Source organism: Mesocricetus auratus, unplaced genomic scaffold, assembly GCF_017639785.1.
Source record: "Mesocricetus auratus isolate SY011 unplaced genomic scaffold, BCM_Maur_2.0 Super-Scaffold_100015, whole genome shotgun sequence".
NCBI lineage: Eukaryota > Metazoa > Chordata > Mammalia > Rodentia > Cricetidae > Mesocricetus > Mesocricetus auratus.
This window is the reverse complement of record NW_024429198.1, coordinates 14,039,184-14,066,066: the sequence shown is the minus strand read 5'-3', so window position 1 is coordinate 14,066,066 and position 26,883 is coordinate 14,039,184. Positions and strand designations below refer to the sequence as shown.

General features: G+C 34.8%; 1 protein-coding gene across 1 annotated transcript in view; it reads right to left on the bottom strand.

Moving 5' to 3' along the window:
* The window catches only part of LOC101833887 (cadherin-10), a 187,432-nt gene that overhangs the window by 26,823 nt on the left and 133,726 nt on the right, over positions 1 to 26,883 (bottom strand). Inside the window, exons 4-7 of the mRNA XM_040757652.1 lie at positions 25,353 to 25,472; positions 24,491 to 24,658; positions 4,407 to 4,594; positions 2,706 to 2,959 (exon numbers count right to left, since the gene is read on the bottom strand). Coding sequence (XP_040613586.1) covers positions 2,706 to 2,959; positions 4,407 to 4,594; positions 24,491 to 24,658; positions 25,353 to 25,472 — 730 coding nt within the window. The remainder of the gene's footprint in view (positions 1 to 2,705; positions 2,960 to 4,406; positions 4,595 to 24,490; positions 24,659 to 25,352; positions 25,473 to 26,883) is intronic.

The window sequence follows — 26,883 nt, the reverse complement described above, 5'->3', positions numbered from 1 at the left end:
ACTGCTGGCCAATAGAAATCTAGATAGGTGGGGCTAAGAGTCCAGGAGGATTCTGGGAAGGAGAAACACAGAGAGTCAACATGTAACGCCATGGGGGTAGGAAGCCTGGAACTATTCTCTGGTAAGAAACATACTTAGATTAACAATTATGGGGTAATTACTTAAGTCAGAGCTAGCCAGTAAGAGACAAGCAAGGCCAACAGCTTCATAATTAATATAGCCTCCTGTGTGTTTATTTGGGACTGATACGGCTCTAGAACCAGGCTGGCGGGAAAGCGGCTCTGGAACCAGGCTGGCGGAATGGCCCCTCTCAAGGAAAGCTTCTCTTTACAATTCTTGTATAGATTCTATTGTGTGATTATTAGTGTTAAATCTGATGAAGATTTATAATGAAAAGTAGCAAGCTGAACAAATAAAAATAGAAAATGTACAGATTGAAAAAGGGGGCCCCAGGAAGTGGAACACATCTAAATCCTGTGTTCAAGGAGATAAATAGATTAAGAAATGGAATAAAACAAGTAATGACCTCAGGAAAGATCACAGTCAGCTAAATCTCTAACTTGTGAAATGAATTAATGAAAAGTTTAGAACTGGGTATAGTGGTCCATTTCTTTTATCACAGCACTCAGAAGGGAGAGGCTAGCAGATCTCTGAGTTTGAGGCAAGCCTGATCTAGCAAGTCCAGAACACCCATGCTTAGGCAGTGAAGGAAACCATTGAAATGTGAAAGTTAGGAAAATTTAATTGAATGAGGGGGAGGGGCATGCTCTAGGTCCAGTAAGCAGCAAATCTTAGGTCACTTGGTTCTGGAGTTAAGGATAGAAGAAAGCAACTATGGAAATTGCTTCCCCAACTAAGGAAAGCCACTGATGACATAGAAGTATCAGGGGTGTCCTTGAATGGAAGCTTAGAGATGTTATTGTGTGAAGCTGTGAAGTTGAAGCCTGGATTGCTTTGGAGATTCCAAGATGTTGGAGGTGATAGAGTTGTGGAACACCTGCCAAGGAGAAAGAATGGAACTAGCCAGAGAGAAAGAAGTATACTGCAGTCCACAAATTTGTGAAGAGTTGGAGATCTAAAGAGCATATTGACAGTAAACATTGAGATGCAGAGTTTGAAGTTTTACCAACACAACTGTGTTGAAGAAAGTGTGTAATTGTGGAAGTGGGCTTTGAGATCTCAAGTGAAGCCCAATAAGACTGTTCATTTTCTGTTGCCTGCATTTCAAGATGTAGAACTCTCGGCTTCCTCTCCAGCACCATGTCTTCCTCTTACATGCAATGCCCCGACACGATAATGATGGACTAAAACTCTGAACTGTAAAGTGACACCACAATTAAATGTTTTCCTTTTTAATAGTTGTTGTGATCTTGGTGTCTCATCACAGCAATAGAAATGCTAACCATGCTAGCTGGCTTATTTAAATGTAATTTCTCTCTGTTTAAACAAGCATCATCATTAAACATTTTACTTTATTTGAAAATGCCCAGAGATACAGTTGATATAATAATGACCAGTCTATATGAAGACACAATTCAACTTTACATTTTTGAGAAATATTTTGTTACTATAACAATAACATCTGACAGAAATGTATCCCTCATAAACAGTATATAGGCTTTGGGCATGTAGCATACTGGGTCAAGGTTTGAATAGCATAAGCGAAGTTCTGGGATTGACCCCAGAACTGCATAGCCTGGCAGAGTGGCATAGACCTGAAATCCAAGAACTTGGGAGGTAAAGGTAGGAAGATAAGAACTTCAAGGTCATCTTTGGCTACATTGTACAGTTGTGATAATATTAGTTACATGAGCTTGTTTTAAAACAAACAAAACCAACACATCGTATTTTAAAATCTGTTTTGATGATAGGAATAAAGAACATAGCCTACTTCAGTTGGTTCTCTGTCAAGAAAATGCTAAGTATTTGAGAAAATTCATAAAATGCAGCAGTTTTGATAAAGCACCTAGAAAATAGACACTTATGGCAAAGTTCATCTGGTATGTGAATGCACTCTGCCATTACCATGTAGAATGCCTGAATATAAGGCAATGTAAATACATGAGCAAATAATATAAACAGAGATATTAATTTTTGACTAGTACAAAATGTTTAAGAATGGCAGAGTAAGAAGAATTCTTCATGTGAGTCCATTCAGAGTCCCATGTACATGAAATTGAAGTTTGTACACATTTTAAAGCTGAAAAATTCACAGGAGCTCACTCAGAAACTGCAAAACAAACATTGAACTCTTTCTTGACGATGCAAATTCAGCTTCCTGACTATTGGTCAAGGGATAAAATCCCAAACCCACAAAGGACAAATAGACAAAAGGAAATGTTCATTTTGATGCTGAACAAAGAACAAAGATATTTATACATCTTTAACACAAAATCAGTTAAAACGCCTGACCATAGTTTATATCCAACTATGTGTTTTTGATCTGTCTCAGTGTTCAGAACAGTTAACATTTTAATGAGTCAAATTCATAGCATAGGCCATTAACATAATGGAAAATCAAGGACTAGAACCATAAAGCTGATGTATGCTTTGCCCATGACATTCAGTCAAATCATCCCTTAAACTCTGTGCACACCAAATTTATGTAGCATTTACAGAGAAACTCTTGTAATCAAGCAGAATTTCATGGTCCCGATATGCCTTTCTACTCTGTTTCTTTTAATCTATAACACTGACATGAATACCTGATGGGGCTCGAAGAAGAATCCGGGTCTCTTGCCATCACAGTGCCAATGATTGTGCCCACTTCAATATCCTCATGAACCTCAAACAGATAGGAGGATCTACTGAAAACAGGAGGTTCATCCACATCTTCTATGGAAATTTTCACAATTGTAGTATCTTTGAATGGCCCGAGGTAATAAAAACGTGGATCCACATGGGTATTTTCTGCCTCGACCTTCAGAGTGTAAAGCCTTCGACTCTCATAGTCAAGTGGCTGTATAAAGACAAAAATTATCAAGTGAGACTCTGGGTAATGGATGTCTGCTCTTTCTAAGTTAAACCAGGACTTTGAAATACTGCAAGTTGTTCATAGCAAAACGTAATAAAGATTAGACACTATTTTCTATTTTTTATATTTTTACACTAGTACATATAGGTGTCCAATATGTAGTGTTTTTCAACATAGGAAAATATTTTTATTATTGTATAAATTTGGAGGAATATTTATTCTTATGCTATAAGGGTAGTAATTGCATACAAAACGTGGATTGATAACACTGTGCACTTCTGTGTGTACATGTACTTGATGACATACAGGTTATGACTCAACATTTTAAGGCAAAAAATCTATCATTTTAAACATTTGGGGAATTTACAAACCTATGTCAAAGTATTTTCATCAATATAATGGGGTCACAAACCTGTAAAATATTTATAGAATGTCAAACATCAGCACTTACAAGAAATATTCAAGATAAGCAATAGATTATGTAATGATAAAAGAAAAAATTGCAATTTCATGAGTAGGACTTATTAACAAATAAAGAGGGGACTTTGCTGTTGATTACAATAGAGATATCACATATTTGAAATATAATTCCTTGACCCAAAAGTATTTAATAAAAAATTGCTTCCTCATGTTTTATTAATCTTTTTTGTTTGGAAAACCTAGCAGTTCTGTTTGCATTTCCTCTACTTTCTAGGTAGCAATTTGTACTTGCTGATTTTGAAACATGGCTTTTTAGCATTTCTAGTCACTGGAGGTAATGGTTATGTGTCCTATGAGTTCAGCAGCATCTCAGGAAAATTGTATTAGCTACCGGTACCTCAATGGTTACTCTTTTTGCAGAATTTCATTTGACCTAAATACAAATGTGCCTTAGTTTTCTTATAATGATGGAGCCAACTACAATAAAACCTGGTTACCTTTAAATTCTATCACTGAGCATATGTTAGCAGAAAAAATTAATTTGTATAGCAGAAGGGAAAATGTGAACAATTAAATTATGTTCCAATCCATTCTGTCTCTTTTTATTAGCAACTCTAATTATTGGCTCATACATCTGGATAGCATGCTATTTTTATGCCTCCAACTGTGATGATATATTGCCATTATTAGGTATTAACTGCTCTTTAAGAAAACATTGTTTTTACAGTGGGTTTTTAATAACACGGCTAAGAAATATAATTACACATATATTAACTTGGCTGTTCAAATTTTTTTATCAAGTCTCAGGTTTCATATTACAAATAAGAAGAGTATATCCTCAGAATGTCTAAAGTCTATTTAGAATCAGAGCCTTCTTATTTACATGTAATACAAAACTCAACTGAACCCAGCAGTGCTGTTTCTTATGGTAGCTAATGCAAGAACAAACAGTACACAATGAAATATCTACTCTCTAGACATAGAGATGCTTGTTCATGCTGAAGCTAAACACCTTTTTCACAGTAATGATGCCTTCCTGTGTGTCCTTCTCAGTTATAATGTCAAACATATCTGTCCCATCTCCATCAATAATGCGGTAATCTACTTCAGCGTTTTTCCCCATGTCAGCATCGGTTGCTTTTACACTTCCAACAGCTGTGCCAACTGGAGAGGATTCAAGAACTCGAAGATGGATGGTGTCTGTACAGAACAAAGAAAATATTCAAATGTTAATATGCATATAAATATATACATCATTTCTTTCTCATATATATATATGTACATACAAACACATGCACATACATATATGAGAAAGAAATGATTAAGGAGATTTCTCCAGAGAATATTCAAAAAGTAATGTGTCTGCAAAAGATTATTGTACAATTTACACTCTGTTAGATGTTAATGAATTAATATTTTGAGTCTATTAATTAAAAACTAGAGGAAAAATATGGGACTTCAAGGGTCTTGTCCTGGGTATTGCAGTCTGAATAGTGTCAACTGCTACCTTATTTTGAAAATTAGCTTATTTTATTTGAATAGATAGTTTCTGAGTGCAGAAAGGCACCTGAATGTGTTTACATAATCGCAACAAATCACCTGATATGCAGTGAAAGCTTGTACTCAATATTTTCAATGATATGTGAAGTTATTTACATCTCTTACTTTAGTAGCAGATCAAAACAGCCCAGAAAAATCACAGAATCCATCATATTGTATAAGAATCTCATTTATGTTTGTGACAACAAAAACAAAGCAGCCTGTGTTAGAAATAAAAAGATGTCCTTCACAGTGTCAGAGTATGAGTACTAAATTCTGACAAAGCCTCTTTCATTCTGGAGCAAAACATGAATTTATCTAAGCTCATGGTGTACCTGCATGTTATTCCAACATGAACCTCCCCTATCACTAACAAGATTTACAGTTTAACACTTGGTCATAAACTACAATATCTGATGGGGTAATGGACTGTGTGCACACTTCTGATTATAGCAGTCATGTGTCTATAAAGCTTAGGTCTCTTTAGTACACATCATAAGATCCTAACCTGTTAAGTTGTCCTGGTATTACATTCAAATCTCTTTCTTAATATCTTTTACCTCTAGTCATTTCCATGATATATTTGCATTAAACTAGACCTTCATTATTTTCCTGCCTAAAGAATTTTCTGTCATTCTCTATACTTTTGCCCCATCAACTCTTACAAATTCTTCCTTATTATTCCCCATATATTATAATAGAGTTCTCCAAATACAAGAAGTCCTCTATATGTGCTTTTTCTGGGGCCATGTAACGGCATAAAGAGGGACTCTCAGTACAAGTGTCTTTCTTACAACATGACCTGCAAGCTCAGCATGGTTTCATGCTATGATTTTCTACATTTCCTTATCTGTACATGAGGTATCACAGTTGACAGCAAGACTCTTTGCTACCTGTCTTTCTTTTCCCTGGAATCCCTGAATCCTGAGCAGCCCAATGACTCAGGTGCTCGCTATCATTTCAGGTGCCTGCTCGAATGTCACTGTAAACTAGATGGAAATAACATGAGCAAAAACAGAAGCTACTGGCACTCTTCCTAATCCCATTCTATTTCTAAATTTTTAGTCGGTGTGTGAGGCATGAAAGTATAAAATGAAATAGGTTTGTGGTATTCTTTTCAATATTGTATTCTCATTAGTTTCTTTTCTTCTACTGTTGTCAAGTGCATACATTTCTTTGTAGTAGGGTAGAGTAGTTGCTTAATAGATAGGAACTTCATAATTAGTTTAACTAGTCCTTTGCCTTCCTAAACCCAATCAATCAGTTAAAAATCTCCATCCACAATGCAATCCACATTGCCCAACTTGATGATGATTTTGAGATGGCTCATGGGTTAAAGCACAAACTGTACAGCATACCGATCAATTAGGAAGAGACATGATCTTTATATTAAGGACATGCTCTCATATGCTTGTATCTCATTGTAAGTAACACACACATGCACATTACACACATATATGAGAAAAAAGACAGCAACTAACACATTCCTGAAAGTTTATAACAAAAGACAATTAAGTTCTTTATGGCTGAAATAAGACAACAAATTCGAGGACCAAAAACCCAAAGCAAAGAACCAAAACAACAATCAGCAAAAGTTCCAAAAGGCTTATAAAGGATGTACTAAAGGAAGCTAAACACACTGTGTAGAGAGAAAATAGTACTACAGAGGAGAGAAATGTATTACTTTACACAATTATGAGCAGGGAAAGGATGAAATGAGTGACTTGAGTATTAAATGTAAAATGATGCTCTAATAAAATAACCCAAATACCCAAAGAAATGAGTTACAATGAAAAAAAAGAATAATGAAGTTTTAAGCAAATACACAAGAAAATCCATAAAAATATCAAACTCATTTTTAAAGCCTTTCAATCCCAAATAAACAGATATTTAGCAACTGGGGTCTGACCTGCCTTGGCCTTTTCCTTTCCTCTTACTTTCAAAATAGCATCTTATGCCATTCTCTCTTGATGGAAGCATACTTATTATAGTTTCAATGCTTTCCCTCTACACAGTGTTTAGCTGCATTGCATGATATACGGATGTCTTGTGAAGGAAAGTAATGCTGATTACTTGGTTACCATGTCCCTGCCATTTTTCAATAATGCTAACTTAGTATGCATTTATGTATAATTGATGTAATTGATGGCTCTCTTACAAACAAAATGCCTTGAGTTTGTACAAATATCTTATGTCTCATCAGAAGACTTCACTCTAAATATTGCATCAATCAGTAATATAGCCAGCAGAATGTGTGCTGGGAATCAATGATGTTGATCTTGATTTTCTATAGTGTTATAATTATTATTTAGAATTCTGTAAGGGAAAGTTTTCTTTTATTCCATTCATTTTTGTTCATTTTAAAATTATAGAAATGATTTGTGACCAGTGCAGCCACAAAATAACAAAATAAATAAAAATAAATCAAAAAAAGTTTTCTTTTTTAAATCTGTTTTATTCATCCAGATAGAATAATTTGATTTCCCCATTAATTCTTCTGGATTTAACTTTGGTAAACTGGCCACTTGACGCCAGTGTCTATGAATTTTTCTTACTCACATTTTCCCCATAATTACTTAAATCTTAGAAACAAGTTGTTCTAGATCCTTCTTATAAGTTTCCAGCCCAAGACGTAAAATCAACCAGATATTCATATACTTTTAGTTATCAAAATATACTTCTGAAAATTTTGATGATATATGGTGTTCCAGAATCACAGAATATTAAATCCTTGAGCCATAATGTGTCAATATGTTAAAGACAAAGGAAAATAACTATTTATACTTCATATAAGAATCTATTACATCTAAATAAGAATCCAATACATCTTGATCAGGATAATTTCAATAGAAAAAATTAATATCTTTCAGTACACCATCTGGTATCCTAAAAAGCAGTGTATATATATATATACATATATATATTTGATAGATGATTTTCAGTGATAAGGTTAGTATTGTAATATTTAAGAATATAAATTTAAAAGATCATACCAAACAATTACAGACTACAAGTACTTTGCTACACTAACACTGATGACCGGCCTTGACTTCTAGGTTCCTGCATTAGCAACAGGTGCACAGTGTTTCTGAATATCATTGCTGAAAATATCAGTGTAAGATTTAATTCCATGACATTAACATTCAACTTGATTTTAGTTCCTAAGTAATATCCACTAATGTTGGTCTCTCTCCACCCATACTATGAACATAGACTTCAGGGAGTTTTAAAGTTATTAAATCTAAGGAATTGAAAGAAAAATAAGGCAAGGTTTCCTTCATAGAACAATTAAGTGATATATCAGTGAGTAATTAGATTAGGGAAGAAAAATCAACAACAATAAACTATCCAATTTCTTGCTAGACGCTACAGAATTAGATAAAAGTCAAGAAAATAAAAAGTTTTATTCAGGAAAGTTTATTAAATCAGGGTTGGTTTCTTGCAACATTAACTTGATAATTTACTCTGATCTTTTAGCTGGAAATGTAATTAATGTCTTTACATTATAGAAAGGTATATATACATTTACAAAGGTATATATTCACTAAGACATGTATGCAGATAAATATATCTGTATGTATATAGACATATATGTATACACTCACACACACATGTATATATGAAGGCAGTAAAATAATACAGTCATCAAAATGCAGAGAAATGAGGATTGCAAGAAGTGGACAATTGCATTACTTTTGCATGTGGATATTACTTATATTAACATAGTTATCTTCACTTGGGTAGATTCATGAAACTAGAAAGATGCTGCCCAATTCCATGAAAGCTACAAGACAGTTACTCAGCCAGCAGATAGATTTCAAAACAAACTAGAACTAACTGTGTGTCTTTGTTCACACCGAGAAATGCAGCACTTGAGAGGCTGAAGTCAGGGGACTGCTGATAAGTTCATGGCCAATTTAGTGTATATGGCATGAAACTACCAGAAAGCAAAATTAAAACAAACAAAAAGCTTCAAATATAATGTAAAGAGAAGTCCATTGCAAGCTGCTCCTAAGGGATGTATTTCAAATTCACAGCATTGTGTCAGATAACCAGGTTCCCAAGATTTTTACAGACGTAAGTGGTTTTAACCATAAGAATGACTGGGTACATTCATAGTAGGTTGGTGAGAGGTTTAAAAGCTGTCTAAAATTACTCTAGACAGTATCTGTGCACTAAAAGAAAAGAGAGGTGCTGATGATACCTGGAGGTTCCTTCTTAGTGGTTTCTTACACCTGTCTCTTCAAGAACTTTTTACTTACAATAAAGGGCATTTATAAGTTTGGAGAAGTGTAGTAGAGCTCTCTAAAATTTTAGTTTGAAATGCTTCACTGTTAAGAATACCATGGAAGTAAAGTATTTTTACACACACACACACACACACACACACACACACGGAGAGAGAGAGAGAGAGAGACAGACAGACAGACACAGAGACAGAGACAGAGAGACAGAGACAGAGAGACAGAGACAAAGAGAGAAAGAGACAGAGACAGAGCGACAGAGACAGAGAGAGAGAGGGGGGGGAGAATGGGAGGTAGGCAGGGAAGGCCCTTTTAAAAGAGAAAGTAGTGAATGTGCACAGGTCATGCTCTTCGTGGCTGCAGCTGAGGGAGTATCCTGTCAGAGCCCCCAAGGACAGGCTCCTGTAGATGCCTGAATAATAATAACTACAATGAATTGAGAAGAGAGGCCATGATCTGAGACAACAAGGGATTGGTTAAGATTGGAGGGACTGAAGGGAGATGAGAAAGGAGAATATGTTATAACTATACTTTAACAAAATGAAAGCATCAAACAGTGAGAAATAAATTTTAAAAATACAAAGAATTTTAAAATATAGAAAAACAGGTCAAATGTCTTTTGGACACAGATACATGCACACACACACTTAAAATGTATTTCCATATATATTTAAATACAAGCCTATACAATACACACAAATATTTGTGTAGATGCATAGTCACTTAGATGCATGCAAAATTTTAGTTAAATACTGAGTCTGAGTTTTGCCTATAATAATTTGGTGGGAGCTGGGACTGACATGTGAAACATTCACGTTTCTAATTTAAATAAAAACATATATTGAGAAAAAACTTTAAAAAATGAAAGTAGACTGAGCAAGTAGTGAGGAACAATCCAGACAGTAGCATCCTCCATAGCCTCTGCTTCAGTTCCTGCCTCCAGGTTTCTTCTCTGAATTCCTGCCATGAATTCCCTCAGTGATAGAACGTGGCCTCAGAGTTGTAAGGTTAAAATAAACCTTTTCCTCCCACCAAAGAAAAACAAAACAAAACAAAAAACCCCAAAGAATTTTAAAAGATAGAAAAACAGGTCAAATGCCTTTTGGACACAGATATATGTGCACAAACCTAAAATATATTTCCATATATATTTAAATACAAGCATATACAATACACACAAATAAATATTTGTGTAGATGCATCGTCACTTAAATGCATGCAAAATTTTAGTTAAACACTGATTCTGACTTTTTCCTGCAATAATTTGGTCTGCAACAATTTAACAGATACATACATACAAATCTATACAATGCCTCCAAAATTTGTAAATTAATAATAAGTAATGTGTTACTGATTTTCATTGTGAAAGATTTCTGAAATAAGACCAACAGTTAAGTAAAGTCAGGTAAAAAATGAAAGCTAATGTGAATAAGTCACCCTTCACTCAAAAATTTCTATAAACAAGAGACAATGCAAAGAAAACAAAACACGTTGCCCATGACAAGATTATAGTTTAGTGCCTATGCCTATATTAATGAACATATGTCTAAAGGCCCAAAGAAGAACAAAACCCAGGCAGCTAAGTGCAAACATTAGGTTGAATGTGGAAAACCATTTAGAGAAGCATGTATCAGAAAAATAGAAACAAATATGCCAAACCAGAACCAGGAAAATGGAAATTAAAGCCATGATGTGACATCTTTTTATATCTACTGAACTTATAAAAGTCAAGTCTAACAAAGCCAATGTGAAAAGCATTTGTACAACAGAAACTCATGTGTGGTCTGACAGAAAGTAACTTAGGCAGTCATTTGGGGTGAACGGTCTTCCTGAGGCTTTAGTAAAACCAGGCCAGCTGTGCCAGCTCTGCCAGCTGTGCCAGCTCCCTGCGTGCATATTACCCGACTACTATAGGTGCTATTTATTGCAAGGATACTGTAAATGGGGGTCATAACTATAATGATCCCATGTAATGAATATCTGATTAAGATCTCCTACTTCAAAGAAGGTCACAGTTTGATGTTCTGGGTACTAAAAGGGTTGAATTCAACTCACAAAAGGGAAGAGATGGGAATACGTATTTTGAAAATTAATAATTTATAATTAGTAAACAGACTCAAATGTAGAAATGAAGCAAAGAATTGTTATTTTATAAATAATAACAATAATTAAACAGAAAATCAAAATCAAGTGAGTGAATGTACCAGTACATGAACTCATAACCTATTCCTATCTGGAAGGAAATACTTTTAGCTATCTTTATGTGCAACCAAAGTAAATGACTAGTAAGTACATAATAATAAATTGAAAAGTCAGGTTTGTGATATTTACAAAATTATGTATTTTATACATTGTGAAACTATTTTCTGAACTTTCATCAATAAGAGAAACTTGCCATAAAAAGCTGAGTACGTAATACTTTGTTTTGTGGTTTGGTACTTTATTTTATCTATATTTGACTGTGGCCAAATACAGCTCTACACAAACAACTGTCAGCAACTGTATGTGGGCATGGAAGAGATGTGGCCATTCCTGAGCAAAGTACACCATTGTTGTGCTATGCGAAGCAGTCAGTTCTGAATACACACATACAGATAGAATCATACGGGCCAAAGTGGTCATATTAAGGAGCAATATATCTCTACCAATTCATATATGGGTGTAAAAACACTTATTGAAAAGAAAAAAGCCCTAAAGTTGGAGGAGAGGCAGGAGGGGCATCTGGGACAATTTTGGAGAGAGGAAAGGGGAGAGAGAAATGTAATTAAATTATAATCTCACAAAAATTTCACTGAAGTGGTAAATAGTAGATGGATCAACACAATATTAATAGCAGTCAATGAGAGAGTAAATGAGCTAGGGGATAAATACAATTAATATATAGTTTAGAGGTTCACAAAAGGGAATGGGCTCATCTGTCAGTGGAATTTTTTTAAAAGCAAGTTAGAAAATTAGCAATATCGTAAAAATTTGATGATAAAATTATTTTAGCCCTTGAATGTTTACTCTGACAAACTTATTAATTAAATATGATTCTCCAAGAAAGACAGTTTCATATTCAGTCAATTCCTTTTGGTTCTTTTTATGTAACCTGGTGAAGAACGTATCCCATGAAAACAAAGGTTAAAATCAAGATCCATGGATACAAGGAACACATAAGCATTATGTCTACAAAGAAGGAGGAGGACTGCCTAAGATGTGGGAGGAGGGGTTCTGGACTATAGAAATTTACGAAAATTATCCCACCAAAGTTAGAAAAGTCAGAGCAAGGTTTTAGGACTGCTGCTTGTGGACCTGACCTGCTAAGTGGAGAAAATGAAACTGCAGTACTCACAAACCCAGTTTGAGCAGAGATATGCACGACAGTAAAACACCACAAAATAACAAGAATACATGCTTTAAAGACCTGGAGTTGCCTACATGTCCTTACATGAGGATAGGTTTAAAAATCTTGTCTGTGACAATTCAAACTATGAAAGAAGAAACATGGAGAGGGCACAGATGCATTTTACTATGATGAATTTTAGTTTTATTTTTTGCCTCAAGGGATTTGGAAAGACGGCTCTAAAGGTAAGGAGCATTAAATGAGCAAGCCTGAGGACTTGGATATGACAGGTGGAGGCATGAAGCTCACTGGGACAATTTTGCTACCATTCTGGCTACACGCTAAGAGATAATCCATGTCATAGAATAAATAAAAAGAACAGGGCACCCCAGCTCCTACACTGACCCCCTTGCTAGCAGAGTGCACCTATACACAGAAATGTGCATGCATCCTTAGCACATACATGTATATTCACACACACACACACACACACACACACACCCTCTTCTTATGATATTAGGTTGTCAGAACCCAAAGGGGATGAGGGAAGAAGGCAAGAGAAAGAAAATGTAGGGAGGTAAAAATGAGGGTGTGTGTTCTTTGTTTGACTAATTTTAATTTCATATGGATTTCACTGGGGGTATGTTTCTGGGACTTTGTCCTACATTTTTATTTTCAGCTTGGATTTCTTTGATTGCTTAACGGCATATGCTTAGATCTAAAAATCTGTTCACTTTTAACTTGCTGTTATATGTCTGTTCAGCTATTGAAATTTATCAGTTCATTTAGTTTCATAGCTAGTATAGAGACAATATCCATTACAAGGTTTGATATTGTTGGGTTAGTGTAGTGTTTTCATGCAATTTTTAATAGCTTCAACAACATGAGATGGAAAGGGAATGTGTTTTTATTGGTTTACAATGAGTCTGACAGTTCTAAATTTATTGGTAATTGTATTGATTATCATTGATTATCAATTGTCTTTAGTGACTACTTAGAAAATATTTATGTAAACGACTATGCAGATACATAATTTCCCTCCAGCACTTAAATGCAATTGTCTTCAAAGTGTTCTAGAGTTTATTGAAAAACCATAACTGAGTTCATTCGTCAAAATAGTATAGATTACGTTCTGACAAATAAAGCAAAGAGCTTCATTAAGAGCATGCAAGTGTTGTCAAACACTCTTTATAACTAACTTTCTATATGACATTAGCTGTTTGCTCATTGGAAGCATTTTTATTCAATGATCCCTGGACAAAATTTTAGAACACTTTCTTGGAATTACATTTTGCTCAAACCCAATTTTAGGTCAAACATTATTAGGTTTCTTTCAAATTTTGAAAGTTCATTTTTATGTTTAAATATACGAAATGGCGATTCATTAATACTCTGCTATTTATTTCCTAGTTGCTTTTGCTGAATCCAAATACCTCAGTTTGTCCTGCAAACTGACACTGCTTTAATTGAGAGCCAGTCTGTTCTCCTTCCTGTGGTAATTTCCGTGTGAGTCAAGAGGCAGCGAACTGAAGAGAAGTGAAGATTCTTATGCACACACTGACAAAGGCAAAGGAACACAGCCCTGGCACCCATCTCTTTTCATTTCTTTTTAAAGACATCTATTTACGTGCTACTTATTTTTTTATCTTACAGTTGATGGAGCTTTAATTATGCGGCGAGCTTTCCTATCAATTCCAATTTATAGTTGTTTGAAATTCTTTCCCAGGTGTCAGATTGAATCATCTGCTTCTCTTTTAATGATTAGAGCACATAAATATTTCTTCCTGGTAAATATGCTCCTCCCTTGCTTGTCTGCATAAACACCTGGGCCTGGACGTGAGAAGATGTGCATTGTGCACATGAAAATCTAGAGGTGATGATGCAAAGAGACCTTCCAAAAAATGGAGCAACCCATGTGGTTAATTCAATAAAAGCCCTTCCGAGCTGAAAACCTCACATGACAGACAAATTGTCATGATCAAAGATTTCAGAGAGCTTTGATGCATTCCTAGGTTTTCTGTCTTTGGGAATGATAGCCCAGGTCATGTGCTCCACCATGTCCTCAAGTAACAGTGTTTCTATATGACAGCACTGAAAATTTTGCAGATTTTTGTAGTAAAATTAGAAATAATTGGCAGTTCACTTTAAGTTAAGGGACTTAGGGGGAAGCATAGTCAAACTAAAAGATGTGACAGGTAACGTCCTTTAGAACAACAAAAGAAATGCCAGAAATCAGCCTGGAGAGAAACAAGGGCAAATTGCCTTTCTCCAGGTTGTGAGCTTAGCGACAAACGGATGCTATTTTGTTTTGTTGCTAACAACAACAAAAAAATGGGGTTGAAAAAGAAAATTTTTCTCTACCCTTTGTTCTCTGTCCTTGTTGCTATCACATTTACATAAGAACTTCCTACTTTTCCAAGGTGGAGATTTTTCAAAATGCTCCACATATACGAATCAACGAAATAATTTAACATTAGTTTAATTTTTTATTTGCTTTGTGTGTAATCTTATTGCAACATCTCGATGCTGTATAATAATCTCAAACAATACTTGCTTTAAGAAAAACGACACAATTATGCACGTTTATAAAGCATTCCATTGTATAATGCTCAAAAGATGTTTTTTAATGAGCTTAACAGGAAGAAATTAAAAACAAGATAAAGCTCCTTGGAGGCAATGCAGAGTAGTTAAGGAAATTATGCAGTGCTAAATGGGCGTTTAGGAGAAAGCAGAGGAGACTTGAAAGTCACACTGGAGACTGACAAACTGCTAAGGCTTCCGAATTGAAGACTTTCACCAGAGGAGACAGATAACTATATCTGTGAGCACCAGAGACAGGATCACCAGCTTAGTCTGGGGCATTTAAGTTAAATTAGAACAAAAAGCCATGGTGGATATTTTAGTTTTTTCCCCTATGACCTTGGGGAAGGCATCACAACAAAGCAACCATTGATCTCCTGAGTCTATAGAATCTATCTTGACATTTCTTTGAAATTGTCTGCCAGTATATTGCATCAATACACAGAACTGCAGCACATGGAAACACAAAAGCTCATAAGATTGGAGGGGTGGTAGGATAGACCCTAAGTTAGTTAGCTATAAAAGGAGGATTGCCTTGTAATTACTATGCAGTCCCTTTACACCTCACCTGAAATTTAACTGTATAAAAAAGTCTTAAGAACGCCCTAAACATATCTCTATAGCGAATACTTATCTATATTCTAGTACTGGGAGTATGGTCAAAGTTTTATGTAAGATAGCACAAAACAGGGACTCCTCTTCCCATCATGGCATATGATAAATGCTAAATAGGTTACTCAGAGATTTCCACAGGAATAACTAGGGTAGCCCAGAGACACAGCTTTCCATATGATTCCTCTTAAAGAATTATATTATTTCATCACACGTGAAATATGGGACAATTCCCCAAGTTGTGTCATCCTAAGCATGCAATTTCACTGACATTTTACATGGCCATTTATTTAAACGACACATCTCAAACTCATATATTTCTCGAGCTAGTGTGTGTTTACAATCCACAATTTCTGCAACATAAAAATTTGACTTGAAATCCTTCTCTGTGTGTCCCTCCACCTTGCCATGCCTGGCTCTCTCCCTCCTTTTCTCCTCTCTCCCCAAACAAGCTTTTCAGTAGAAAGCTTCAGAGGCTTCAAAGCACTTTTTTATTGGTACCTTTGCCTTTTATCCTACAAATCATTTCCTGACCTGGTTATTCACTCCTGTGAATCACACACTTAGAGACTCTGTGATCTCACTTCCCTCCTCCCTTCAGACACAACTGCAGTTGCAATGAACCCTAGGGTCCAGTCAAGTCAAATTGCACACCTGACATTGAATGCTACCTTTGTTTATTCGTTCTTCCCTGACAATGACAGTGAAAATGGCAATCCTTAATGTCTTTTGCTTTTCTGCTTGGAAATTTTTAGCATATGTTGGAGGAACTTTTAAATGACAATTTCTTGCCCAATCCTCTCATATTTAAAACAAATTATCATTTTGTGCTTTTAGCACTAATCAAAATATAACACTAATGTTTTATTAATCTCCATTAGTATACACGCCATGAATGCACTTATATGTATTCATATTTATGATATACATATATTTTAAAATTGTGTGCATGTGTCTGAAACTTCTTGTAGGAGCCCATGGAGGCCAGCCTCTTGAATAAGATCAGAACCTGTCGACGTAGAGTAACAGGCATTTGTAAGCTACCACATGGACATTAGGAAGTAAAGTGCGGGTCCTCTGAATGAATAGCAAGCTGTCTTCATCACTGCGCTATCTCACTAGCGCAAGAAAAGAGCACTTATGCTAAGAAAAAAATACACAATAGCAAAGTAAATAAGTATTAGAGATGAGAAAGATAGTGTATCTGTAAAGTGACCAAAGCACAATTAATTTAAAGCTGTGCCTTGTGTCACTTCTCAGAATTTAAGATTATTATAATTATCAGCATTCTCTACATGTGCCTTGATAGGCTACCAAGGACTACACATAGTAGGACTTTAAGACACCTTTACTAAATCAAAGCTTTATCAGAAGTACTTCTTTATAACTCTTGAACAACAAGTTCATAGACAAGGAGGGGGGAAAAAGCAAATATTTGCATAAATGTTAGTGCATTTAGCTAAAATCACATTCAATGTAACAGATACAACGATAGTGCTTTTATTGTAGGTATATATCTATTTCCCAGGTATTTAAAAAGTGAAAGGAGACATCTTAACCTTCACTTTTCTTCTTTCTTATGTTGAAGCACCTTCCCGGGGACACCTGACAGTTGTTCTTGTTGAAAATGCCTTGATAACTTTAAATATGCAGATCAGCCTGGGGCTGACATTACCTTGGGATCCTCACTAGAGGAGAGGTTGACTCTATTTACAAAATGAAAATCAGCACTTATTAAATCAAATCCCTCTTGTACTAGGCAGGGATTATGGCAGTCCCACAGCTCAGTGATATACGTGCCTTAAATCCCTGTGTACATTACAGAGAAGTTCCTTGAAAGACCTTGTCTAGTGCATACTTGCTTTTCTGACAGCCCAAGAAATGGCAAGCCCACGGATGGTTTCACCATTCTGGTTAGTGTCACAGAAATACCACCAACAAAAGCATCAACTTCTTGTTTTTATCAAAATGAATCAACAAAAATCTCATTTCCATGTATGAAACCGACTGTATAAATAAAACATGGAGCCAGTGATTTATTTAGAGGTAAAATAAAAAGAAGTCGAAGAATATTTCTGTTATACCAATTTTTGATCATGTGTTTAGGAGTATTGTATTTAATTCCAAATTTAATGATCTTTCAATATGTTTCTCATATCCCAAAAGTAGTATCATGGTCAAGTGACAGTTCACCTTGAGTAACATTAGTTTACAAATTTCAGTTTTTCAAATCATCATAGATGGGTAACGACAATATTTCCCTCAGATAGCTGTCTTAGAGGTTAAATGACTTTGTAGTTATAAGATTCAATATAAATTATAATAGTTATTTTATCTTATACTGCCACTTTTGTTTTGAGCAAAACATTTAACCCATGCTCAAATTATTGGGCTAACATCATTAGTCAATAAAGATAATTCAGATAATACACACACCCATGGTTGCTATGAAATAGTTTTTAGCCTCTGAGTTGTCCTGTTACCAATTGTTATTGATTTTCTATTTTTTACTGCTGGATATAATCTTTAGAAAGAGCTAGAACAGAAATATGAAGAGATGGTACTGAAAACTTTAGAATTACTACCTGTGTTAAATTTATTTGTGCCCCTGAAAATATCTTCTATTACCTATATCTTATCTAAAGAAAAACTAACTTCTGAGATGCTTTGCATTATATTTGTAAACTAACATTAATCAAGTACGGGAGGAAAAGTTACTTTGCTACTATTCCCAATAACTTGTTGTGAAAAATGGTGCAGAATATAATCCAATCATTTGATTGCATTTATCATACAAGTGGAAATTCACATAATAAACTCACTATTTTTCATTAACCTGAAGTTTTATTTATCTATAGGCATTATACCTCACAAACAAATAAGTGTATAATTTTGTCCTGAGTGATCTTTGGAGTTCAGAGTTCTCCCTCCTTGTAAAGCTTAATCAAACTGACATGACATAATTTTTTATGGTAACAGTCCTTGGTTAGTCAGTGTGAAATAAGTGCTAAAATACACAGGTTTCAGTTCTATGTGAATAAGAATGACAGCATGGTTTTATAAAGTCTGGGTTCCTAAAATTCTGTACTCATTATTAAGAAGGATGTAAAAGAATGACCTTTTCAACTTTTCAACTTTTGTCTGTTTGGTCGTTGTGAGTAGAGACTCCAAGTTTGTTTTTTGAGTTACATGGTGCAAGGTATTTGCAGTCCATTGTCAAAAGGTTAGTATTTTTCATTGCTACCATGTGTAACATGAAAAATAAGAGATCCAGGGAATGATATTTGGGTTCAAGCTTCAAGCTGAAGATCAGAAAAGCAAAGCAGCTGGCCAATAGTTCTTATTTTACCTTAGTCTGAAAGGTGATCCTGGCTCTATAAAACCTCAAGCTGCTACCTCTCATCAGCATGGCTGGAGAATCCTGAGACTGCATTGTCTTCCTATCCTCAATGTGGTTGGAGAATGAATCCCTGATACTGAGACCTTGCTCTTGTCATATATACCTCCCTAATGCTGGGATTAAAGGCGTGTGATTCCAGGTTCTGAGACCATCTTTGTGTAAGCTGTTTCATTTTAGGACTGAATTAGCCTAGTGTAGATCTGGGAGGCCTTGGAGTCTCAAAGATCTGTCTATCCCTTAATCCTGTGTCCTAGGATTAAAGGTGTGTACCATCACCTCCTAACCTGTGACTGCTGGGATTAAAGCTCTGTGCCTGGCTTCTATGTCTTGTGGCTGGCTTTGCTTTCTGAATTCTCGGGCAAGCATTAATAAATCATAAATAATATACCACAACCTTGATTTCAAATGGAGCCTCATTTCCCTCCTGGCATATCTTATCCCTTCAAAAACTATATTCAAATCATAGTTCACATATAAATTATTTAAGTAAACTCTTATCCTTTGCACTAGTTCCTGCTTTCTGCTGTCAGTCAGTTACATGTAATGTAACTGAAAGGATTAAAACAGGTCATTCTTTAGCATTGAAGAAGAAAGCTGGGATCAGCTTGATGCCCATAGATTGGATATTCCTGCCTACTGACTCTGGGCTACAGGAAAATCAATATTGCAATGTTTTACAAAAGATGTCTCTGTTTACGTAAAACTCATGGAGAAAGAAACCCTTTTTGTCTCACTTGCTTTTTCTAATCCCTCTAATGAATAAGTTCCAGCAATTTATTCTAAAATTTTCATTTCTTCTTTATAATTTAGGGGAAAGAGGAAAAGGAGAAGGAAGAGTGTATCTGTGTGAAAGGGGACTTAGGGGGAAAACTGGGAGGAGTGCTGGGAGGCAAAAATGTGGTTGGAGTTTATTATATGAGAGAAGAATCTATCTTCAATAAAAAAGGGGGGAAACAAGATGAAGAGTCCTGGCATAGTCAAATGTAAAGTGGGTATAGTAGGTTTAGATGTACAAAAATGAAACACAATTTACGTCAAGTAAAATTACTAAAATTATTCACTCGCTGAAAAACAATTGCTCTACATTCCTTTTGAATCAAGTTTATTGTGTCTTCATTGTATCTTTGTTTGGACATAAATAAAGGACACCTTTAAGTCTGAAAAGGATTCTGAGTTAGAAGAATCAGGAAAAGTGAAAGGGAGGAGATCCCTCTGCATGTAGAACATGTGCTAGGTTATTATGACTATGAAGGACACTAGGTGTCTTTGTATTTTAGTTGTGATGCTATCAGAAATAAGTAATGTATGTATTCCAAAAAAGGGTCTCAAGAAGCCAAATAGCCAAATTTGATGGACTTTCAGTTTCTGAAGTTATGTGGTGATGCACAGAGAACTATTTTCAGATAAAAGAATTTTTGATTCTTTTAAAGGGTTGTATTTTTGTTAGATATGGAATTTGCTTCATAATACTTGAAAGAATTTTTAAGTTTGATCTGACTTCTCTGTTTAATGATAGCAGCAGAGTATCATTTACACAAATAAACATTAATGAACACAGGAGTACCAACTATGAATGAATCAATACTGCACAGACACTCAATTACTTAGTCTTACATCATCACTCTATGAAGAATACACAGCGACCCAGTGTTGCTGACAATATTGAAAAATATAGAGGTCACTTTAATTCACCACAGTAAAAGCTATTAAGTGAATTACAACGTTGAGACTCATTCAGGGTCCTATTCTTGAGTTGTCCAGGGAGAACCACTGCAGAAGCCAGGAACCCTCAAGAAGCCATGGACTGGAAATGTAGTTAACCTAAACTGACAAGATGTAAGTGGAGCACAGTTCTTATGAGGCTTTTACATATCTGTGTAAGTGTTAGTTGGTTCCCTATTTTAAGGGTAATATTAAGGAAAATAATGTATTGAGTAAATTTCTTATCATTGTAAACATAACAAATAGAATTATCTGAAGAGAAAATGGAGGGGAAGTAGACCTCAGGGAGGCAGGCCTAAGCTAGGAGGAGTGCAAGGAGAGAAAAGATTTTGGAATAAGTTATATGAGAGAATAATCTATTTCCAATAAAAATATGTGCTTTGCATTCCAGTTTCTATTATGCAGTGTTTCCTGTTTCCTTTTCTTGTTTTATATATTGGCAAGATAATGAAATATGTATATAATATAGCACATATATATTACACATAGCCCAGTCTTGAGACTTTAACATTGTGTGATATGTGGATGTGTTGTAAACAGTACAGCACTTGATAAATGGTAGATATCTAACCAAATGGTATTAGTTACTAAAATTCAGTTTTTTACATCCTAGATGTCCTATACTACCAAATAATATTCTATATGCTATGAGAATGTGTCCTTAATAGATACATTGTGAAGATTCACAACATGAAAATAATCAATGAATTACATGTTCATTTACAATTGAAAACAACAATAGGTTACAGGATATGTTAATTTTTTAAAATCTATTCTACTATACATATAGAGTTGGATTCTGAGATCAAATCATATCTGTTGCTACTACCAGTGTGGCATTAATGTGTATTCAAACTTTAATCAATTGGTGAACTGAGAATGTAATACTGAGTTATTATGATTCAATAAAGTATACAATTAAGTAATATAGTGTTGAGTAAAATTTTTCTTCAGCAAATTAAGTGTATGCTACTTTTTCCTGCTTCTCTTAATAAATATCATTACAATCATGGTTGCCATATTACTGCAGTATATTTTGTTAATAAGCCTGAATTGTGACAATCTGAATGTCAAGTGAATAACGGGAAATAAATGCTTAATAAATAAAAGGACTAACAGAGAAAACACACTGAAGTAAAGGTTTATTGATCATTTGTAGCTTTAAAATATCTGATTTTCCCATCAATTAGAATATATCAATTACCCCTCAAAAACGAATTTCTTTTAAAATTCATGGGAACTTCAAGTATAATACTATTCCAAATTGACATAAATACTTTATTTTTTAAAATGTTCATTTCAGCAGTTATTTTGCTCTTTTTTATGTGTATTCCCCCTTGATTCATGAGTTCATTCTCTTAGATATATTTATTTTATGTTATGTGTGTGAGGTTTAGTCTGAATGTATCTGTGTGCAACATATGCATTCCTGGTGCCCTCAGACGCTAGAAGAAGCCAACAGATCCACTGAGACTGGACTTGGGGATTTTTGTTATCCAGCATGAAGGTGCTAGTAACCAAGCCCAAATGCTATGTAAGAGCAACAAGTGCTCTTAATGGCTGACCCATCTCCCCAGCGCTCCATGGCCATTCTCTTGATAACAGACTCAAGATGAATGTTCAAGAATACATGTTAAATTAAAATTTTACAATGCATTAAATTGTATGGATTTGGCAATAGGGTGGGAGGGAGGGGGGAAGGGGAGTGCGGGAAGAGGGAAGGGAGAGGGAACTGGGATTGACATGTAAAACAAGCTATTTAAAATTAAAATAAAAAATGATAAAAAATTGTATGCAAATCATTAAGACATCCAAAGAGATATTAAGGGTTATTATAGGTTTCCTCTTCCTTGATAAACAACACAAATAGTGTTGAGTTGAAATATAATTACTTGAAGACAGCGTACATCTATTTCCTTCATCTTCATATGCTTAGGGTTAAAAACAAAAACAAAACAGCCACTCCAAGAAACCCACAATGATTGACATGCAAGTTAAATGTCTAAAAATAATCCATATATATGATACCGACATACAAATGCACATACACACATAAACAATATATACAGACATATGGCAAGCATGTTCAAATAATTCTATATGATTTCATAATTCTTACCCACACATAATATTAAACTAATTAATCCTAATCATGAACTGCTAAGGAAAAAATCTAGGTAAACAGTCCAGAAGGAATTACAGCTGTTCTTATAAAGAGTAAAATTACAGTAAAATACTATATGTCTTTCCATGTAATCATCTTGTATAAAGGTATAGACACCAAAAAAATTCATTTTATAATTCAAAATTTATCTTATGAACAGATTAAAACTGAGGTAAAGTGTGGTCAATCTTGATGCTGGTATCTGGAAACTGATGAAAATTAAGAATTGAAATCATGATCAGCCCTAAAAACATACACACATGCGGGCAACAGTGAACATATCAGCAGGTTACAGTCATATGTTGATTACCTTTTATGTATAGGTGAAAACAATAATGAAACAGAGGCCTTGAATTTAGCAGCTATTGGACATGGCAGAACAGGACAAATGTGTGGAAGAGGGAGAAATGATGTCATTACATTTGCCAATTTTTCTATTGAAAATAGCAGATTCGAGGTTACACTATAATGTGTTTTTTATGGTTGATTCATTACAACTCTAGATTCTTTCTTTTATTGGAGAACCTAATGCAACAGAAGGAAACTGGACGAGTCCTGCAAACCTCGGAGCATCACTGTCATTTTGTCTGTGTTGCACACATATAATCTAGCAAGTTTTGTAAGAGAGAATAAACGGATGTATTATACATACAATAATATATACAATATATGGTCAGAAGATAGTCTCTTAGCTGATTCTGGAAATTTGAGCATTAATTAAAATGTATTTGTCCATCAGTTCTCTCAGTTACTGGAGATCCACCATGGAGTGCCTCACCCTCCTTGGTGACCAGAGTGGAGGTTGGGTGGGGAGCTGGGAGACTTGGTGGGAAGGACAGGGGAGGAGGGGATCTGGGATTGACATGTGAAACAAGATTGTTTCTAACCTAAATAAAATAATAATGATAATAATAATGAACAATCTGAAAAAGAAAAAATGTATTTGCCTATAGTCTCTTAGCTGATTCTGGAAATTTGGAGATTAATTAAAGATGTATTTTTCTATGTGTAGACAAGGGAAACCTCCCCACACACAGAGACACAAAATGTAATTTAAGTTCTTCTGCCATTGTCATTTATAGTAGACTCTTTATGACTAATGTTGTATTAAAATTTTATCTTCATGTTAAAACATCCCTTGTTACTAAGTAGAGAAAAATATTCAGTATAATTTACTAGGTTTTTAAATTGAACATTTTCCCTTTGCTTGATTAAACAGTTACTAGGTCGTTGTTACATACTCTTATGTGTCTATATGTCTGTGTATATGTGTGAGTAACAGAGAGAGAGAGAAAGATAGACAGACAGACAGAAAGACAGAGAGAGACAGACAGAATCAGAGACAGAGACAGGTAGTAGAGATTCAGAGTCCCTATTTCTGTATGAGATACTTCATTTTGCCATTGAATTGCAGTTTGGTATTAAACTATCACTATCTTTTCATTAGCTAATTGGTACCGTCATATATCATCCTTTGTACTCTACAGAATAACCATTAAATGGTACTTACTTTGAGGGAAGCGAGGTGGGTTGTCATTGACATCTGTCAGTGTGATGTTCACCGTAGTGGTTCCAGATAAACCCCCCATCTGGCCACCCATGTCCTTGGCCTGTATGACCACCTGGTACTGTTCCCTGTTCTCTCTGTTCATGTTTGGCAGAGCTGTCCTGATGATACCTTTGAGAAAATACAAATGCTGTGTTATCCCACTATGTGGCACCTGCAAATTTAATCAAGCATCACACTGATGATATCAAATTATACTTATATAATTATTATAAAACTAATTTCCTACAAATACCAAAGTTTATTTTGCTATCTATATCCTAGTAACATCACATGCACTATAGTGATCTAAACATTCAAATAAAGCTCCAAATGGTTACATTTCTATTACTTAAATCAATTATTTACTTTGAGTTTTTAAATACACAAGAATCAGACTGAAGATATATCAAAGTGTGTGAAGTGTTTCCTATGCAAGCACGAAGGCCTGGTTTTAATTCCCGACCTCCAAAAAGATGGCAGCAATTTTCTGCCCACTCAACTCTTCAGGACACAACAGGAGGGTTTTTAGGATTTACTGGCCAGGTGTTTAGACAAATCGTTGAAATTCATGTGCAGTGGAAAATCTTGTCTTAAAACTAACTTGTCTACCTACTGAAAAGTACACCTGATGCCTCACTCTGGACTCCATATACATCTACACATATGGGCATATATGTCCTTACACACATGAACATACACAGAAAAAGAACAAAACAAAACTCCAGTATGACACTGTTACTGAGTGTATTAATGTTTAGGTTTTTTTTTCTGTTCCCCCAAAAAACAAGGTAACTTCAGCAAACAATAATACATTGCTTCTGACCTGTTTCTGGCTCCACAGAGAAGTAAGGTTGCCCTTGAAGTATGCTGTAAATGACTCTGGCGCTGTTCCCATATGAAGGGTCGTCAGCGTCTGTAGCTGTGACTTGCACCACAGAAGTACCTGAAGTATCCAAATTCAGCTTAGTTCTGCACAGTACCAGAAGGAGGAGCAAAAGTGCTGGTTTTCATTGAAGACTTGAGGGATTTTTGGCTTTAGAAATGACTACTTTAAGAAACTTTACAGTTGGATGATAGATATAGGTAAAGGTATATAGTGTTGCAAATAAATCTTAAATGTAACTTAACAATATTAATTGATCCAAGATGGTGCATAATAGATAATGCTGCAGTAGTTCAGAATATAACAAATATGTTCCCTTTACAAATGGCGAGGCCCGATATTAAAATGAATTTTTATATAATAGACGTGTTTTGTGTAAAGGGGACATTTAAATCTCAAAGGACTAAGTATATTCTTTCTCCCTCTGCACTAATTAACTCTAAAAATGATCAACATCTGCTCTATAATGTAATTTTATGAATAGATTGAAATACAAATTTAGAAATAATCCAAGACGACCCCACATTGCCAGAACTACTAAGATCTGTCTAATAGGGCTCACAATATCCATAAGGGCTTTTTGCTGCTGACTGCCCAAAGCTCTTGGGGTTTAGCAAAGTGCAATAACACTCACAGAACAAACGCTTTAAGAAATGTCTGATTTTGACATTTTCTAATAAAATACCTAAAGCTGCTGTTTTAAAAAGTACTTTTATTAGTTTAAACAAGTTCATACACATTTGAGTAATTTCATTTTCCATGCAACAAATTATATCTCTTTCTAAAAATATTATCAAATGTTCTTGGGGTTTGGATATATTAACATCAACTGTTGAATAAAAATCAAATATTTTCATTTTTCTTGTAAATATACCACATGTAATAGCATTAAAATGTACTCCAGTTTCTTAAACATTATAGTTTTACCTTTCATTTTATATATTTCACAATCCAATGGAGTGTTTCTGTGTCATTATGACTATGAGACTATAACAGCAGAGTTATAATATATAAATATTTTAAACAAAGATATTTCAATATTTCAGAAAATAAGAGCTATTCAAGGTGATTATTTGAATAAGTATGTAATCTAAAGAAAACCTTTTAATAAATTGTGACAAGTTAAGGAAGTGAAACCATATCTTACCTATGGTACTCAGTAAGATTATATAAATGAGAATTATAAGCACAGATTTTAATATGTAACTATTATAATACAAAGTATTTAAGAAAATAGAGGCTAATCAAGGTTTTCATTTGAATATGTAAATAACCAGAATAAAATCTTCTGATAAACTGTGATGAGTGTATATAAGTGAACCCATGGCTAACCACTGGTACTCTTGCTGCATCAGTGTAGGGTTTAAAGTTCTAACTAACTCTCTAATGGTTTATAGCTGCAGTTTTCTGTTGGAGGATTTAAAGTGTTTCTAAAGCATCTTACTTTTGAACACGTACAGAAAATTTTCCT